Source organism: Salmo salar, chromosome ssa07 (assembly GCF_905237065.1).
Source record: "Salmo salar chromosome ssa07, Ssal_v3.1, whole genome shotgun sequence".
Lineage (NCBI taxonomy): Eukaryota > Metazoa > Chordata > Actinopteri > Salmoniformes > Salmonidae > Salmo > Salmo salar.
In genome coordinates this window covers 15,046,385-15,064,987 of record NC_059448.1, presented here as the reverse complement: position 1 = coordinate 15,064,987, position 18,603 = coordinate 15,046,385, and the positions used below count along the sequence as shown (strand labels likewise).

The 18,603-nt window shown below is 43.6% G+C and overlaps 1 protein-coding gene across 5 annotated transcripts; it reads right to left on the bottom strand.

Annotated features, from left to right (window-relative positions):
• Positions 1–2,237: 2,237 nt before the first annotated feature.
• On the bottom strand, positions 2,238–18,570 carry cssa07h11orf68 (chromosome ssa07 C11orf68 homolog). 5 transcript variants are annotated; one of them, XM_014206634.2, is made up of 3 exons: positions 18,478–18,494; positions 17,335–17,424; positions 2,238–3,620 (listed from the first exon to the last, which is right to left on the bottom strand). In XM_014206634.2, the coding sequence occupies exon 3, from the start codon at positions 3,551–3,553 to the stop codon at positions 2,789–2,791; it is 765 nt and encodes a 254-aa protein (XP_014062109.1). In that variant the 5' UTR covers positions 3,554–3,620; positions 17,335–17,424; positions 18,478–18,494; the 3' UTR covers positions 2,238–2,788. The 5 variants fall into 5 exon arrangements, with proteins under 5 accessions (XP_014062109.1, XP_045577307.1, XP_014062108.1 ...); XM_045721351.1 differs by lacking the exon at positions 18,478–18,494 and adding an exon at positions 15,703–15,810 and having other exon boundaries at positions 17,335–17,824; XM_014206633.2 differs by lacking the exon at positions 17,335–17,424 and having other exon boundaries at positions 18,478–18,570.
• Between the last annotated feature and the right edge of the window lie 33 nt (positions 18,571–18,603).

The following is an 18,603-nucleotide window of genomic DNA, read 5'->3' as shown; positions in this document are numbered from 1 at the left end:
CTTTGTACTTAAGTCAATACTGCCTCACTGAAAAGACACTTGTATAATATTTTGTACAAGTATATATGCAGGCAGAAAATGTGATTAATTGAAACATTTGGGTTTGCTAAGTGATTGTACATGTTGCCTACTACACTTCCCACAATGTCACTCAATATAGTATAAATATTCCTCTTAACTTCTCTAGGGCCAGTGGGACGATTTCGTCCCACCTACGTAACAGCCAGTGAAATCCCGTGGCGCGTTATTCAAATACCTTAGAAATGCTATTACTTCAATTTCTCAAACATATGACTATTTCACACCATTTTAAAGACAAGACTCTCGTTAATCTAACCACACTGTCCGATTTCAAAAAGGCTTTAAAACGAAAGCAAAACATTAGATTATGTCAGCAGAGTACCAGAAATAATCAGACACCCATTTTTCAAGCTACCATATAATGTCACAAAAACCCAGAAGACAGCTAAATGCAGCACTAACCTTTGATGATCTTCATCAGATGACAACCCTAGGACATTATGTTATACAATACATGCATGTTTTGTTCAATCAAGTTCATATTTATATCAAAAACCAGATGTTTACATTAGCATGTGACGTTCAGAACTAGCATACCCCCCGCAAACTTCCGGGGAATTTACTAAAAATTTACTAAATTACTCACGATAAACGTTCACAAAAAGCATAACAATTATTTTAAGAATTATAGATACAGAACTCCTCTATGCACTCGATATGTCCGATTTTAAAATAGCTTTTCGGTGAAAGCACATTTTGCAATATTCTAAGTAGATAGCCTGGCATCACAGGGCTAGCTATTTAGACACCCAGCAAGTTTAGCCTTCACCAAACTCCGATTTACTATTAGAAAAGTTTGATTACCTTTGGTGTTCTTCGTCAGAATGCACTCACAGGACTTCTACTTCAATAACAAATGTTGGTTTGGTCCCAAATAATCCATAGTTATATCCAAACAGCGGCATTTTGTTCGTGCATTCAAGACACTATCTGAAAGGCTAAAGAAAGGTGACGAGCACGGCGCATTTCATGGCAAAAAATTTCTAAATATTCCATTACCGTACTTCGAAGCATGTCAACCGTTGTTTAAAATCAATTTTTATGCCATTTTTCTCGTAAAAAAGCGATAATATTCCTACCGGGAATCTGCGTTTAGGTAAAAAGACGAAAGAAAATAAAGCACGGGGTCGACTCGTGCACGCGCCTAAGCCCATTGTCCTCTGATCGGCCACTTGCCAAAAGCGCAAATGTGTTTCAGCCTGGGGCTGACTCGATATCATTCAGCTTTTTCCCGGGCTCTGAGAGCCTATGGGAGCCGTAGGAAGTGTCACGTTACAGCAAAGATCCTCAGTCTTCAATAAACAGACAAGAAGAACAAGATCTTGTCAGAGAAGGCACTTCCTGTAAGGAATCTTCTCAGGTTTTTGCCTGCCATATGAGTTCTGTTATACTCAGACACCATTCAAACAGTTTTAGAAACTTTAGGGTGTTTTCTATCGAAAGCCAATAATTATATGCATATTCTAGTTACTGGCCAGGAGTAGTAACCAGATTAAATCGGGTACGTTTTTTATCCGGCCGTGTCAATACTGCCCCCTACCCCCAACAGGTTAAGGAGCCGCCCCTTTTTTTATTTATTTTTTTCGCCTGAAATGACATACCCAAATCTAACTGCCTGTAGCTCAGGACCTGAAGCAAGGATATGCATATTCTTGATACCATTTGAAAGGAAACACTTTGAAGTATGTGGAAATGTGAACAACACAGATCTTGTAAAAGTTGGTACAAAAAAAAAAACACATTGGTTTTTTATTTGTATTACGTTTGAAATGCAAGAGAAAGGTCATGTATTATTCCAGCCCAGGAGCAATTTAGATTTGCCACAAGATAGCAGCAGTGTATGTGCAAAGTTTTAGACTGATCCAATGAACCATTGCATTTGTTAAACTTTGTATCAAGACTGCCCAATTGGTTTATTATTAACGTTAAGTTCATAACTGTGCACTCTCCTCAAACAATAGCATGGTGTAATAGCTACTGTAAATTGGACAGTGCAGTTAGATTAACAAGAATTTCAGCTTTCTGCCAATATCAGATATGTCTATGTCCTGGGAAATTCTCGTTACTTACAATCTCATGCTAATCGCATTAACATACATTAGCTCAACCGTCCCATGGGGGACCCACCGATCCTGATAACTGACAATACAACAGAGAACGTTTAAAATAAATTTATTTGGCAATTGTTGTAATTGATAACATCGAGTACAAAACATATGAAAATGGTAAGACATTTTTATTACAGATACCGTGACATCTTTGTAGTACAGCAACCTTTGTAAATGTTAAAAAGGTACAGAATCGCAACAAAACATGCATGTATTCAGTCAATGCATGACCAGTGACAAGCTCTGGTTTCAGAGTTGTGGATGGCAGCTGCACTACCGAATAAGTTAATTAAAGACTTGATTTACAACATTTTTGTTGAAGTAGTAAAACATTTTTGCTTGTATGGTAGACAATATAATCTGAATCTTGAAGCACCCTGCAATGAACTATGGCAAGAAATCTGAAATTAATTTCAGCACAATGAACAAGTCTGCTTCGAGACATAGGAAGAACTCAGAAATATTAAACCCCATACTTCAGGGAATTAACTGAACCCAAGTCAGAAGTACAGTACTGTACAACATAGCCTGACTCATGGCATGTGTCCAACATTAAGTGCTTGTTTAGCAATAGCAAACTATCCTCCCACACTCCTTTCCTAGGTAACCTCCAGATTGGTGACTTTGTTGATGATGTGGGAACGCCGGGGCACACACTCCAGGTCGTACTTGCTCTCGTAGATGGTGGGGCAGAGATTCCAGCGGTTGTTGCGGTAAATACCCAGGTAAGTGTAAACATCCGGCTTGAAGGACAGCAAGCACTTGACCCCCGTTGCCCGGATGACTGCATCCAGCCTCATCACCTCGTTCTCGTCTGTGAAGTCCTTGTTATAGGAACAGATGACGTGCTTACGGTCAGACTTGGGGTCGCGCGGGCTCACCTTGGTCTGGAAGATCTTCCCTTCCAGGGCTGCTCTGGCCACACACTCCCAGGCATGGTCCACCTTGAAGCCTGAGTCCAGGTGCATCAGCCACTTGCCGGTGAGCACCCCGTGGTTCAGTGCCAGTTCCTTCACAGTCTGGAAGGTGATGGTTCTCCCGCTGGTCAGCAGCCTCTCCCAGCTTGCCTGGAGTCCAATGACGTCCCCTGTGGCAGGGCAGTGGCCCGGGCCCAACACAGCGATCCACCCCACAGGTCCTTTACCACTCGCCTCGTCCCCGAAACGCCCCACCTGGGATGGCCTGTTGGTCTCCAGCCAGCCGTCAAACTCAGCTGCAGGCGTTTTGCGAGAGTCAAATATGATCCAGGGGTCTGTGTCTGCAGCCATGGATTCTGCTGCATAGCTCTCTGCAGATAAAGGCTCTGGGTTCTCCACCTCTGCACCCTCCTTTGGGACATCTTCCTCCACCTGAACATCCTCCATGGTGGAATCTCAACAAGGGGTTCCTGGGGTGGGTTCTCAGCAATGGTCAAATGGGTGCACAATTTTCCTGTAGATAAGCATGGATGTTAGTTTGAGTAGGAAAAGTTATAAAACCTTGTTCATGAGAACACTGCCTTTGCACTCATCCCGAACAAGCATACAACAGAGAGCATGGAAAGCCCACAATGAGCTCGTACAACCAAAAGATGGAAGCTGTTTTTGCCTAGCTTTGTTAAACAGCTAGCTAGCTTGTTAGCATGGATAAATATTTACATTTTACTTGCATGAACAGAGCAACTTACAGTATAGTAATGAAATGTTTCTGTACTAAGGTAGCTGGCCAGCTAGCAATGTTTAAGCCTGCTCAAGCCTCCATGATTTCAATGTAGCTAGCAAAACTTTGAAACACCTCGTATACAAAATAGCATGTAGCCTAGCGAACAGTATCTAAGCAAAAAAGTCCTCACTGTCAACTGCGTTTATTTTCAACAAACTTAACGTGTAAATATTTGTATGAACATCACAAGATTCAACAACTGTGACAAACTGAACAAGTTCCACAGACATGTGACTAACAGAAATGAAATAATGTGTCCCTGAACAAATGTGGCCACCAGCTGCATGAAGTACTGCAGTACATCTCATGAACTGCACCAGATTTGCCAGTTCTTGCTGTGAGATGTTACCCCACTCTTCCACTAAGGCACCTACAAGTTCCCGGACATTTCTTGGGGCGGAATGGCCCTAGCCCTCACCCTCCGATCCAACAGGTCCCAGACATGCTCAATGGGATTGAGATCCGGGCTCGTCGCTGGCCATGGCAGAACAGTGACATTCCTATCTTGCAGGAAATCACGCACAGAACAAGCAGTATGGCAGGTGGCATTGTCATGCTGGAGGATCATGTCAGGATGAGCCTGCAGGAAGGGTACCACATGAGGGAGGAGGATGTCTTCCCTGTAACGCACAGCGTTGAGATTGCCTGCAATGACAACAAGCTCAGTCTGATGATGCTGTGACACACCGGCCCCAGACCATGACGGACCCGTCACCTCCAAATCCATCCCTCTCCAGAGTACAGGTCTCGGTGTAACGCTCATTCATTCGACGATAAAAGCAAATCCGACCATCACCCCTGGTGACAAAACCGCGACTCGTCATTGAAGAGCACTTTTTGGTCCAGCGACGGTGGGTTTGTGCCCATAGGCAACGTTCTTGCCGGTGAGGACCTGCCTTACAACAGGCCTACAAGCCGTCAGTCCAGCCTCTCGCGTACAGTCTGAGCACCGATGGAGATTGTGCTTTCCTGGTGTAACTCGGGTAGTTGTTGCCATCCTGTACCTGTCCCGCAGGTGTGATGTTCAGATGTACCGATCCTGTGCAGGTGTTGTTACACGTGGTCTGCCACTGCGAGGATGATCACCTGTCTGTCCTGTCTCCCTATCTTAAGCATCTCACAGTACATACATTGCAATTTATTGCCCTGGCCACATCTGCAGTTCTCATGCCTCCTTGCAGCATCCCTATGGCACGTTCACGCAGATGAGCACGGAGCCTGGGCATCTTTCTTTTGGTGTTTTTTTAGAGTCAGTAGAAAGGCCTCTTTAGTGTCCAAAGTTTTCTTAACTGTGACCTTAATTGCCTACAGTCTGTAAGCCGTTAGTGTCTTAACAGCCGTTCCACAGGTGCGTGTTCATTAATTGTTTATGGTTCATTGAACAACATTTTACATTTACATTTTAGTCATTTAGCAGACGCTCTTATCCAGAGCGAATTACAGTAGTGAATGCATACATTTCATGCATTTATTTTTTTGTACTGGCCCCCCGTGGGAATCGAACCCACAACCCTGGGGTTGCACACACCATGCTCTAAACACTGAGCCACAGGGAATGACCAACAAGCATGGGAAACAGTGTTTAAACCCTTTACAATGAAGATCTGTGAAGTTATTTGGATTTTTACAAATGATCGTTGAAAGACAGGGTCATGAAAAGGGGACGTTTCTTTTTTTGCTGAATTTATTTGAAAAATAACAAAGGTTACGTATTTAACCATTTATGTGGATCACTCATGTGTAATGCGTGTAACCACTTGTGTGGATCATGTGGATAACTCCAATATGGTATCCTTTAAGGGGGCAGGATACATTGCGTAATAATTTCCGATTAGTCCCATGTAGTGCTGCGGCTGACCCCCTTAAATGTGCTGACCCAACGCCGAACTACTTCCACCTTGTGTCCTTTGAAGCACTGTAGATCAGACAGAGGATTTGAGTGATCCAATAGCTCAAATAACCATGGTTACATACATAACCTTCGTTATGTAGCACTATATTGGATCACTCCAATATGGTATCACAATACCAGATTTAAAAAAAATGTAAAATGTAAAAATAAATACAAATAATAATAAAAATAAATCTGTGAACTAGATAAGGGTCAGACAGAACAAAGTCCCGTAGGACTGAGCTCAGGGCAGTCATAGTTGCTATGTCCCTCTGTCCCCACTCAGGGAAATGGAGGCAACACCAAGCACAGGGCAACATTGATTCGATAGTAACTAGAAAAAGGTGCTAGATGATACCCGACTGGCTAAAGCGCACGTCATTGAGGGGAACTCCTTGCAGCAGTGCCCACGATGTAGCTAGTCCGCTAGTAGAATGCACCACTACAGCAGAAGCCGCGGGAGGAGCATTTGCGGACAAATGTTAGGGCCGGTTCATGTCTGTCAAACAGGACCGTCGACAAGAATGAGGGGTTAAGACGGAGGGTGAAATTTCTCATCTGGACTCATTCTGAAATGCCTTCAGTGCTCACTGAAAAGGCATGAAGTTTACTCACCCTCTTAGTGGAGGTAATAGCCAACAGGAATGCCATCTTCATGGATAGCTGCTTCAAAGTCATTGACTCTAGGGGCTCAAGGGCGACAAAGCAAGTGCTGACAGCACCACGTCAACGTTCCAGTTTGGCACCGAGCGGGCCATTGCTGGACACTGACGTCGAACTCCCTTCATAGAATTTGGAGAGCAATGGGTAGCCAGCCACAGGTCCCTCTTGGCCTTCATCATGACGGCTAAATACACTAAATGATTCCGCTCGGCCCAGATCAAGCAGTGACTGAAAACCGTTTGCACATATTGCTCTCAAACCAGGTACAGAATATGCCCCACCACATTTCATGACGCATTGGTGGAAGAAACCATGGCGCTCTGCAGCGTGTTCACCACATTGTCCTGAAGGCCAAGACTGGTCCACTAACACCTCTGAGGCCAAGCCCGAAGCGTCAGGTCCGGATGCCAGTGGCCCCCCAGCCTGAAGAGAACGTCGGGCCTTAAGGGCAGCTGCAATGGGGTCCCTGAGAGGCCGAACCATTGGAAAGCGTAAAGCAGCATCTCTCAAGAGCATGTCTGCTGCATTGTTCAAGAACCCTGGGATGTGTGCTCCTCTGAGCAATGCCGAACGGGTCTGAGCCCACGGCAAGAGCTCCCGAACCATTGGATTAAGAAATGCTGTCCTACCATGTAGGGCTGGAATTGTTGAAGAGCTAGGCAAACCACCCTGAGCTCCAGCACATTGCTCCAGCGTCCAACTGCCTCTGAACAACGCACCTCAACCTGTCAGAGGCTTCAGTGCACACCAGCTCTCTGCAGTGGACTCGGGTCAGGCTCACACCCTTTACCTGGAAGGAGCAGGATAGCCACTTGGATGAGGTCTTCAAACAAATCACTAATCAAACAGTTGATGGTGTGTTGTTTTGGAGGCCGCCCGCGGGAGTTGAACCATCGCTTGAGTGGCCTGATGGAGAATGCCCAGTGGAACCAACAGTGAAGCCACCAATTTTGTTACTCTCGCCTAAGGGAGATGTGCCCTCATGAGAGTCGAGTCTATGGACATCCTGAGGTAGATCACCTTCCGTGAGGGGATCAGGTGACTCTTCTCGTTGAGGGTGAGTCCCATAACACAAATGTGTGTCAAGAGGGTCCTTGTGTCTTGTGGCCTGTTCGCTGATGGGGCAGACTATCCAAACATCCAGGTAAGGCAGTTAACTCCTACAGTAGAATGTGCCACCACAGCAAAAGGCAAAGGCCGGCAGGGCGGCCAAAATGCTGCAGTAACAGTGTCCACCATGCAATGTGAGAATCCGGTTGGATAGGCCCTTGCCCAACACTCACCATAGTTGCCTGATAAAGCTTTCGTATTGCCTGCGTCTGAAAAGTGTCCATTGCCCTGGCAAGGCACAACACACTGGGGGAAAACCCTAGTTCACCCGCAACAGCGAGTGTGGACAACTGCATTGACCGGTTAACGTGTCTGTCAGACAGAACCCTTGGCCAGAATGAGGGATCTGGATGTAGGTAATCTGAACTCCTTCTGAAACACTCAACTAGGGCATTAACACTAGAAAACCAGAACTACAGCGGTGGCCAGCATCGGAGGTCGTAGCCTTCCATCACTGTATTCAGTGCCCATGTGGACTCCACTTGCCTCTCAGTTTGGCTTTTGGGCCTGTGAGAAGCTGCCAATGCCAGCACCACAGGGTGACTACAGAGTGTCACCCTTCCCTGCCTGTGGGCAGGGACACCTGGCATTTCTCAAGAAAAACCCCCCACTGGAAATGGTAGTTTCTCTCTGTGGGAGGAAGTCATACCCTGCAATGTAACAAAACAATGGCAACCCCAGCTACACACTGCACAAGACCAGCAGTGGAATCTAGCTGTTACGCCAGTTTCTAAGGGAAACTAGGATAGATATTGTCTGTACTGTAAACTAATGTAACAAAACTACAGTAAACCCAGCTACAGTGCCTTCGGAAAGTATTCAGACCCCTTGACTTTTTCCACATTTTGTTACATTACAGCCTTACTCTAAAATTGATTCAATCCCCCCCTCCAATCTACACATAATACCCCATAATGACAAAGCAAAAACAGGTCTTTTTTTGTTGCTAATTCATGAAAATAAAAAAATGAAATAGGCATTTACATAAGTATTCAGTCCGTTTCCTCAGTACTTTGTTAAAGCACCTTTGGCAGCGTTTACAGCATCGAGTCTTCTTGGGTATGACACTACAAGCTTGGCACACCTGTATTTGGGGAGTTTCTCCCATTATTCTCTGCAAACTCCGTCAGGTTGGATGGGGAGCGTTGCTGTTAGGGTTGCAAAGGGTAAAAACTTTCCGGAATTTTTCCGTGGGAAGTTAATTTCCTAAATTCCCGGGCAAAAATTCATCATTGTGGGATACACAAGGAAATTATAGGTCTTGTGGCATATTTTGGTTAAACTATCCTCAATTCATAGGAATTGTAACCCTCTGCATGCACAGTGCATTCTTCCATCACATGTACAGCTGATTCTCAAGATCTTGCACACTAATGAGATGCTATTGAGCCCACACTACTACACTGGACTACATGCTTTCTGGTAAGTTTTGACTACAATACTGGGTGGGGTGAATATATTTTATATGACATTCATGATTTTTTGTTAACTAGTAAATAGTAGCCTACAGCAAAGTGTTTTTAAATCATTTCTAACTTGTTAACACTTTCTACTAGTTAGTTTCTGCTACCATGTGAGTTTTAGCTTGCTTGAGCCTGCTAACTGAGGAGTGTTAATTTACCTGTTCCCATACAGGTTTCATTTAAAAAAATGTATCTTACAAAGGAGTTGTTTAATCTAACTGCTTAACTATTTATCTGTACATGGAATTGTATTTAGGGTTTTTCAATTTTTTTCCCCCTAATCTTAACAGGAAACTGCCATTGGCACCATCTGATGTGTGGAGACATTCCACTGCAGCTAATGGAGAGGGAAAGCTGTGTACATTTGCAAATACTGTGCCAAATCATGTGAAGAATGCAACAAAGATCCAAAATAATTTGGCCAAGTGCATAAAGTTCCCTCAGTGCTCACAACAAGCAACCTCTTGACAAAAGCCCCTCTATTTCTGTTCGACGTGAAAATGATGAATCAGACACCTTATCGATAGCAACAGCTCATGCTCCTCCTGGAATCAGATGTTTTTTTTGACTCAATGGAGGAACATAGTCAAACGCCGATGAACTGTGCTCAAGCTGTGTATGCAACTGGTTCACCTCTGATGCTCACAGGCAATATGTATTGGAAGATATTTCTGAATGTTCTTCGCCCAGCATACACCCCTCCAACCAGACATGCTTTATCTACTCATTTGCTGGATGCAGAGTTCAAGTGAAGGTCAAGCAAATCAGAGAAAGCAGACTATTGCAATCGTCTGATGGGTGGTCGAATGTTTGTGGACAAGGAATAATTAACTGCATCATCTCCACCCCTCAACCAGTATTCTACAAGAGCACAGACACACCGGTCTCTACATTGCGCATTGAGCTGAAGGCAGTCAATGACCTTGGACACCAGAAGGTATTTGCACTGGTGACAGACAATGCTGTGAACATGAAGGCTGCTTGGTCTAAAGTGGAGGAGTCCTACCCTCATACCACACCAATTGGCTGTGCTGCTCATGAATTGAATCTACTCCTCAAAGTAGAGGTCGACCGATTCTGATTTTTTTTCCCAACGCCGAAACCGATTATTGGAGGGCCAAAAAAGCCGCTACCGATTAAAATCGGCCAATTTTTTTGTTGTAATAATGACAATTACAACAATACTGAATGAACACTTATTTTAACTTAATATAATACATCAATAAAATCAATTTAGCCTCAAATAATGACACATGTTCAATTTGGTTTAATTAATGCAAAAACAAAGTGTTGGAGAAGAAAGTGCAATATGTGTAAAAAAGCTAACGTTTAAGTTCCTTGCTCAGAAAATGAAAACATATGAAAGCTGGTGGTTCCTTTTAACATGAGTCTTCAATATTCCCAGGTAAGAAGTTTTAGGTTGTAGTTATTATAGGACTATTTCTCTCTATACGATTTGTATTTCATATACCTTTGACTATTGGATATTCTTATAGGCACTTTAGTATTGCCAGTGTAACAGTATAGCTTCCGTCCCTCTCCTCACTCCTACCTGGGCTTGAACCAGGAACACATCGACAAAAGCCACCCTCGAAGCAGCGTTACACATGTAGAGCAAGGGAAACTACTCCAAGTCTCAGAGCGAGTGACATTTGAAACGCTATTAGCGCGCACCCGGCTAACTAGCTAGCCATTTCACATCGGTTACACCAGCCTAATCTTGGGAGTTGACAGGCTTGAAGTCAAACAGCGCAATGCATTGCGAACGGCTGCTGGCAAAATGCCCAAAAGTGCTATTTTGAATGAATGCTTACGAGCTTGCTGCTGCCTACCGTCGCTCAGTCAGACTGCTCTATCAAATCATAGACTTAATTATAACATAACACACAGAAACACGAGCCTTAGGTCATTAATATACGTTATTCCTGTTACATTGCACAACCTTCAATGTTATGTCATAATTACGTAAAATTCTGGCAAATTAGTTCGCAACAAGCCAGGCGGCCCCACCTTTTGCATATACCCTGACTGCATGCAATGAACGCAAAATGACAATTTCACCTGGTTAATATTGCTTGCTAACCTGGATTTCTTTTAGCTAAATATGCAGGTTTATAAATATATACTTCTGTGTATTGATTTTAAGAAAGGCATTGATGTTTATGGTTAGGTACAGTCGTGCAACGATTGCTTTTTTCGCAAATGCGTTTTTGTTGAATCACCCCCCGTTTGGCGAAGTCGGCTGTCTTTGTTAGGAAGAAATAGTCTTCACAGTTCGCAACGAGCCAGGCGGCCCAAACGGCTGCATATACCCTGACTCTGTTTGCAAGAGAAGTGACACATTTTCCCTAGTTAAAAGAAATTCATGTTAGCAGGCAATATTAACTAAATATGCAGGTTTAAAAATATATACTTGTGTATCGATTTTAAGGCATTGATGTTTATGGTTGGAGCAACGTGTACCTAAGCGATTATATGCAACGCAGGACTGGCTAGATAAACTAGTAATATCATCAACCATGTGTAGTTAACTAGTGATGATTGATTGTTTTTATAAGATAAGTTTAATGCTAGCTAGCAACTTACCTTGGCTTCTTACTGCATTCGCGTAACAGGCAGGCTCCTCGTGGAGTGCAATGTAAAGCAGGTGGTTAGAGCGTTGGACTAGTTAACCGTAAGGTTGCAAGATTGAATCCCTGAGCTGACAAGGTAAAAATCTGTCGTTCTGCCCCTTAACAAGGCAGTTAACCCACCGTTCCTAGGCAGTCATTGAAAATAATGTGTTCTTAACTGACTTGCCTAGTTAACCTGTTAGGGCTAGGGGGCAGTATTGACACCGCCGGATAAAAAACGTACCCGATTTAATCTGGTTACAACTCCTACCCAGTAACTAGAATATGCATATACTTATTACATATGGATAGAAAACACTCTAAAGTTTCTAAAACTGTTTGAATGGTGTCTGAGTATAACAGAACTCATTTGGCAGGCAAAAACCTGAGAAGGTTTCATGCAGGAAGTGGCCTGTCTGACAAGGTGTCGTTCTTCTTGTCTCTGTTTATTGAAGAGTGAGGATCTTAGCTGTCCCGTGACACTTCCTACGGCTGCCATAGGGTCTCAGAAGGCGGTAAAAAGCTGAATCGTGGCTTTGCAGGCTCTGGCTGAAAAAAAGTAGCGCGTTTGGGTAGTGGCTGGTTACAGTACTGTGAGACTCAGGCTCGTGCCCGCGTCGACCGAAAGCTTTGTTTACTTTCCTCTGTTTAGCTAAATGGACATTCCCGGTCGGAATATTATCGCTTCTTTACGAGAAAAATGGCATAAAAATGGATTTTAAACAGCGGTTGACATGCTTCGAAGTACGGTAATGGAATATTTAGATTTTTTTTGTCACGAATTGCGCCATGCGCACGACCCTGATTTACCATTTCAGATAGTGTCTGGGACGCACAAACAAAACGCCGCTATTCGGATATAACGATGGATTATTTTGGACCAAACCAACATTTGTTATTGAAGTAGCAGTCCTGGGAGTGCATTCTGACGAAGACAACAAAAGGTAATCAAACTTTTATAATAGTAAACCTGATATTGGTGAGTGCTAAACTTGCCGGGTGTCTAAATAGCTAGCCCGTGATGCCTGGGCTATGTACTTAGAATATTGCAAAATGTGCTTTCACCAAAAAGCTATTTTAAAATCGGACATATCGAGTGCATAGAGGAGTTCTGTATCTATAATTCTTAAAATAATTGTTATGCTTTTTGTCAACGTTTATCGTGAGTAATTTAGTAAATTGTTAGCGAATTCCCCGGAAGTTTGCGGGGAATTTGCTAGTTCTGAACGTCACATGCTAATGTAAAAAGCTGGTTTTTGATATAAATATGAACTTTATTGAACAAAACATGCATATATTGTATAACATAATGTGCTAGGGTTGTCATCTGATGAAGATCAAAGGTTAGTGCTGCATTTAGCTGTCTTCTGGGTTTTTGTGACATTATATGCTAGCTTGAAAAATGGGTGTCTGATTATTTCTGGCTTGGTACTCTGCTGACATAATCTAATGTTTTGCTTTCGTTGTAAAGCCTTTTTAAAATCGGACAGTGTGGTTAGATTAACGAGAGTCTTGTCTTTAAATAGCTGTAAAATAGTCATATGTTTGAGAAATTGAAGTAATAGCATTTCAAAGGTTTTGAAAATCGCGCCACAGGATTCAACTGGCTGTTACGTAAGTGGGACGAATTCGTCCCGCCTAGCCCAAGGAAGTTAAATAAGTAAAAAAAAAAATAATAATAACACAAATTGTTACTGCCAAACCGGCATCCAAAAATACCGATTTCCGATTGTTATGAAAACTTGAAATAGGCCCTAATTAAATCGGCTATTCTGATTAATCGGTCGACCTCTACCTCAAAGACATCATGGCACTCAAAACAATGGATACTCTACAAGAGAGCCAAGGAAATGGTTAGATATGTGAAGGGTCTTCAAGTTATAGCAGCAATCTACATCACCAAGCAATGTGAGAGCACCACATTGAAGCTGCCCAGCAACACCCATTGGGGTGGTGTTGTCATCATGTTTGACAGTCTCCTGGCGGGGAACGAGTCTCCAAGAAATGGCCATATCAGTCTGCGATATGCACAGCCCCATCAAGAGGATCTTCCTGGATGATGCATTTTGGGAGAGAGTGGTAAGCAGCCTGAAACTCCTGAAACCTATAGCAGTAGCCATTGCACGGATTGAGGGAGACAATGCCACCCTGTCTGATGTTCAGACTCTGCTTGCAGATGTAAGGGAAGAAATCTGTACTGTCCTGCCCACTTCACTGTTGCTCCAAACAGAGGAAACTGCAGTTCTGAAATACATCAAAAAGCTTGAAGACTTCTGCCTGAAGCCCACACACGCTGCAGCGTACATGTTGGACCCCAAGTATGTTAGCGAGAGCATCCTGTCTGGTGCACAGATCAACAAGGCCTATGGTGTCAACACTACTGTGTCTCACCACCTTGGCCTGGAGGAGGCCAAGGTTCTTGGCAGTCTGGCAAAGTACACTTCCAAGCCAGGGCTTTGGGATGGAGATGCAATATGGCAGTCGTGCCAACATCTCATCAGCCACCTGGTGGAAGGGACTTTGTGGATCTGAGGCACTTTCCCTTGTTGCCTCCAATATCCTCCAAATCCCACCAACATCAGCCGCCTCAAAGCGCAACTGGTCCTTGTTTGGGAACACGCACCAAAGCATGCTAGAGGCTGAACAATACAAGGGTTGAAAAATTGGTGGCCATCCGTGCAAATCGGAGGCTTTTTGAGCCTGACAACGAGCCATCAACAAGATTGGAAAGTGACAGTGAAGATGAGGCTTCAGAGTCTGACGTTCAAGAGATGGACATTGAGGTGGTCCAGGGAGAAGACATGGAATCCTGAGAGGAAGACAACCAAAGCTTTAGTTTCTAGACTATCATTTCACAGATGTTGAAATTGTTTTTGGGCATGCGAAGCATTACATTTTGGATTATTGGGGATCATTCAATATTCCCTTTTGTTCAGTGAAATCATCCCATGTGAAGAGTCAATTTGTAACTAAATTGTTTTGTTTTTTTCTATTGGAAGGACTTATAAGTAGACATGGCAAATGATTAAGGTAAAAGGTTTGTTTGTCTCCATATGATATGTTAAATAAACTCAGCAAAAAAAGGAACGTCCCCTTTTCAGGACCCTGTCTTTCAAAGAATTCGTAAAAATCCAAATAACTTGACAGATCTTCATGGTAATGGGTTTAAATACTGTTTCCCATGCTTGTTCAATGAACCATAAACAATTAATGAACATGCACCTGTGGAACGGTCATTAAGACACTGTCTGGGTGCGGTGTGTCACAGCATCATCAGAATGAGCTTGTTGTCATTGCAGGCAATCTCAATGCTGTGTGTTACAGGGAAGACATTCTCCTCCCTCGTGGTACCCTTCCTGCAGGCTCATCCTGACATGATCCTCCAGCATGACAATGCCACCTGCCATACTGCTTGTTCTGTGTGTGATTTCCTTCAAGACAGGAATGTCACTGTTCTGCCATGGCCAGCGAAGAGCCAGGATCTCAATCCCATTGAGCACATCTGGGATCTGTTGGAACGGAGGGTGAGGGCTAGGGCCATCCCCCCAGAAATGTCCGGGAACTTGCAGGTGCCTTGGTGGAAGAGTGGGGTAACATCTCACAGCAAAAACGGGCAAATCTGGTGCAGTCCATGAGGAGATACAATGCAGTGCTTAATGCAGCTGGTGGCCACACCAGATACTGACTTACTTTTGATTTTGAACCCCCCTTTGTTCAAGGACACATTATTCAATTTCTGTTAGTCACATGTCTGGAACTTGTTCAGTTTATGTCGCAGTTGCTGAATCTTATGTTCATGCAAATATTTACAAAGGTTAAGTTCTGAAAATAAATGCAGTTGACAGTGAGAGGAATTTTTGTTGCCGAGTTTAAATCCAATGCAAAAAACATCTACATTTATATAGTATTAATATTAATTCCCATATATCCCCACATAAAGTTTCCACCTCTGAATATTCCCCAAAATGTGCAACCCTAGTTGCTGCCCAGCTATTTTCAAATCAAATCAAAGTTTATTTGTCACGTGCCCCAAATACAACAGGTGTAGACCTTAAAGTGAAATGCTTACTTACAGGCTCTAACCAATAGTTGAAAAAAGGTATTAGGTGAACAGCACTGGTCATCCCCAAAGCCAACACCTCCTATGGCCGCCTTTCCTTCCAGTTCTCTGCTGCCAGTGACTAGAACGAATTGCAAAAATCGCTGAAGCTGGAGACTAACTTTAAACATCAGCTATCTGAGCAGCTAACCGATCGCTGCAGCTGTACATAGTCCATCTGTAAATATCCCACCCAATCTACCTGCCTCATCCCCATATTGTTTTTATTTACTTTGCCTCTCTTTTGCACACCAGTATCACTACTTACACACCATCATCTGCTCATCTATCACTCCAGTGTTAATCTGCTAAATTGTAATTACTTTGCTACTATGGCCTATTTATTGCCTACCTCCTCATGCCATTTGCACACTGTATATTGACTTTCTATTTTTCCCCCTATTGTGTTAGACTGTACGCTTGTTTATTCCATGTAACTCTGTTGTTTCTGCCGCACTGCTTTCTTGGCCAGGTCGCAGTTGTAAATGAGAACTTGTTCTCAACTAGCTTACCTGGTTAAATAAAGGTGAAATAAATAACAAAAATTAAAAAAAAGTTTCCAATTAAGGGATATTTAGTCTGTACTGTAAAGTAGTGCAACAGAACTATAGTAAACACAGCTACACACTGAAACCCTTAGTGTAATAGTGCAGAGATGTGAGTTAAGGGAAACTGATTACTGTAACAAAAACGATCACAACCCAGCAACTACGTAAAAAAAGTGTAAACTCACTATGGCCGGGCTAATATTACTGTGTCTATAGTAAACACTGTACGATAGTATAGAATGGGATCTGCAGTATCAGCCTAGTCTCATTATCTGAAGGCGAGCTGAATGGCTGTAGCTTTCGTTGTGGAAAGCTAAGCCAACAGTGTAAACTGCCTGACCATAAAGGGGCAGGGCATTCTACCTCAAACACGTTTATAGCTTATTTCTTGCTTTATACGTGGAGGTGCTGGTTGGCAGGACTTCAGGAAAGTGTGTTTATAACTGTGCTTAGCCCTGCAATGGTCACCTCTCGTTAAGCTAGCTACTTTGCATAGCTCGTTCACCGTGGAACACACAAGAGTCTAGGCAACATGGCTGTACCCTGTGAGAGATTAAACGTGGTGCACCTCGCATCACCTAGTTCACTCAGGGGAGAACTGCAAGCCCGCCAGAGCAAAACAAACAGTCTCCCGATCTTGCTGGGTAGGTACGGTCCCCAAAGCCGAAGGCTATTACCAGGAGGGTTCTGGGGACAGACAAGTCACAGACAACTAAGACAAACCCTCAGTGCCGCAATACTGGTAGACCAAACCGAGTATCGCCCAGGTTGGTACACTGTCACAAGTAATAAAAACAAGGACAAAACACAAACTAGATGGCACAAGCCATTCCGAGTGGGCGGACAGCAGAGCACCCTGATGGAGAGGCTAGCTAGCTGTTCCAAGATATTGAATAGCTGCAGGTATACTTCTGCACTTTTACACTAACAGAGCTCTTACCATGCAAATTCTCTGGGATGAGCCAAGAAAAGGAAGAGGGTCAGCCGCAGTACTACCTGGTACTAACCTGAAATTCTGGCTGCATTTCAAATGCGGAAAAGACAAACCCTCCACTTACCCTTGCCTTATGCCCTTGTGGGAATCCTCGCTGCAATCTTTTCCACCGGTCCAAACAATTGGCCAAGCAAGTGAAGTTGGCCCCTCAGCCCTCGTTTGTGATAAGAGTAAGATTCTATTCAATCCAGGGCCTAAAACGCCCCATAATTCAATTCGAAGATTACGTCCGCCAAAACTTAAAACCAACATCAAGTCACCATACAATTATAAGTAAAAACAAATCTAAAGTTCAAAATTGTGCTACTAATGCACGACAGCACAAACACGTAATGACGTTTTTGTTCGTTTAGCTTTTGGAAATGCTAGCTAGGGCATACAACTTTCCCTGACATCATTTACATTACATTTACGTCATTTAGCAGACATCACACACATCACAATTTTCGATTTACCCGATATCGTCGGATGGCTAGTATTCGATGTCTGCATTTCATATCATGGCTAGATGACAACGCATCCGCAATAAAAATTGACAGAGCGCATATAAAAGCACATACCGCTACCGGTGGTTCCATGATTAATGAAAACACATTCGTTGGACTAACTTTAAGCCAAGGTCGACCATTTAAAATTCATTCCTTCTTCCCTCGTACCTTGCCCTACAAGTGTCAACTCGTCATCATACCGCATGATATGTTATCAGAAGTGTTCACTTAATTTGAGGGCTGACGGGGGAAGGTGTGTTTGGAATGCAGCCAGTTGGTGTTTGGACTGAAGCATCTTAGTGGGAATGTATCCTGCCGCGCTAAATAATACCATGCTGGAGTGATCCAATATAGTTCTACGTAACACACGAGTCTAGACGACTGCGCCTCATGACACCTAGTTCATTCTCAGGGAGAACTGCCACCCCGCCGAAATGAAACATGTAGTCTCCGGATCTAGTGGGGTAGGCGCGGTACCCGAACCCGAGGGCTAAGACCAGGAGGGTTCTGGTGGACAGACAACTAAGACAAACCCTCAGCACCACAATACTGGATATACCAAACCGAGTATCGCCCAGGTTAGTAATAAAAACAAGGACGAAAACCAAACGAGATAGCACAAACTAAACCGAGTGGGGGGACAGTAGAGCACCTTGATGGAGAGGCTAGCTTGCTGCGGGTATTACTTATGCGCTTATACACTAACATAGAGCTCTTACCAAACGAATCCTCGCTGGAATGAGCCGAGAAAATGAAGAGATGGAAGTAGTGCGCTGAGAGTTATTTAAGGGTGTCAGCCGCAGCACTACCCGGTACACCAGACTAACCTGAAATTCTTACTCGGG

Bases quoted from the DNA above. Each gene is read 5' to 3' on its own strand.
- cssa07h11orf68 (XM_014206633.2), bottom strand. From the start codon at position 3,553: ATGGAGGATGTTCAGGTGGAGGAAGATGTCCCAAAGGAGGGTGCAGAG.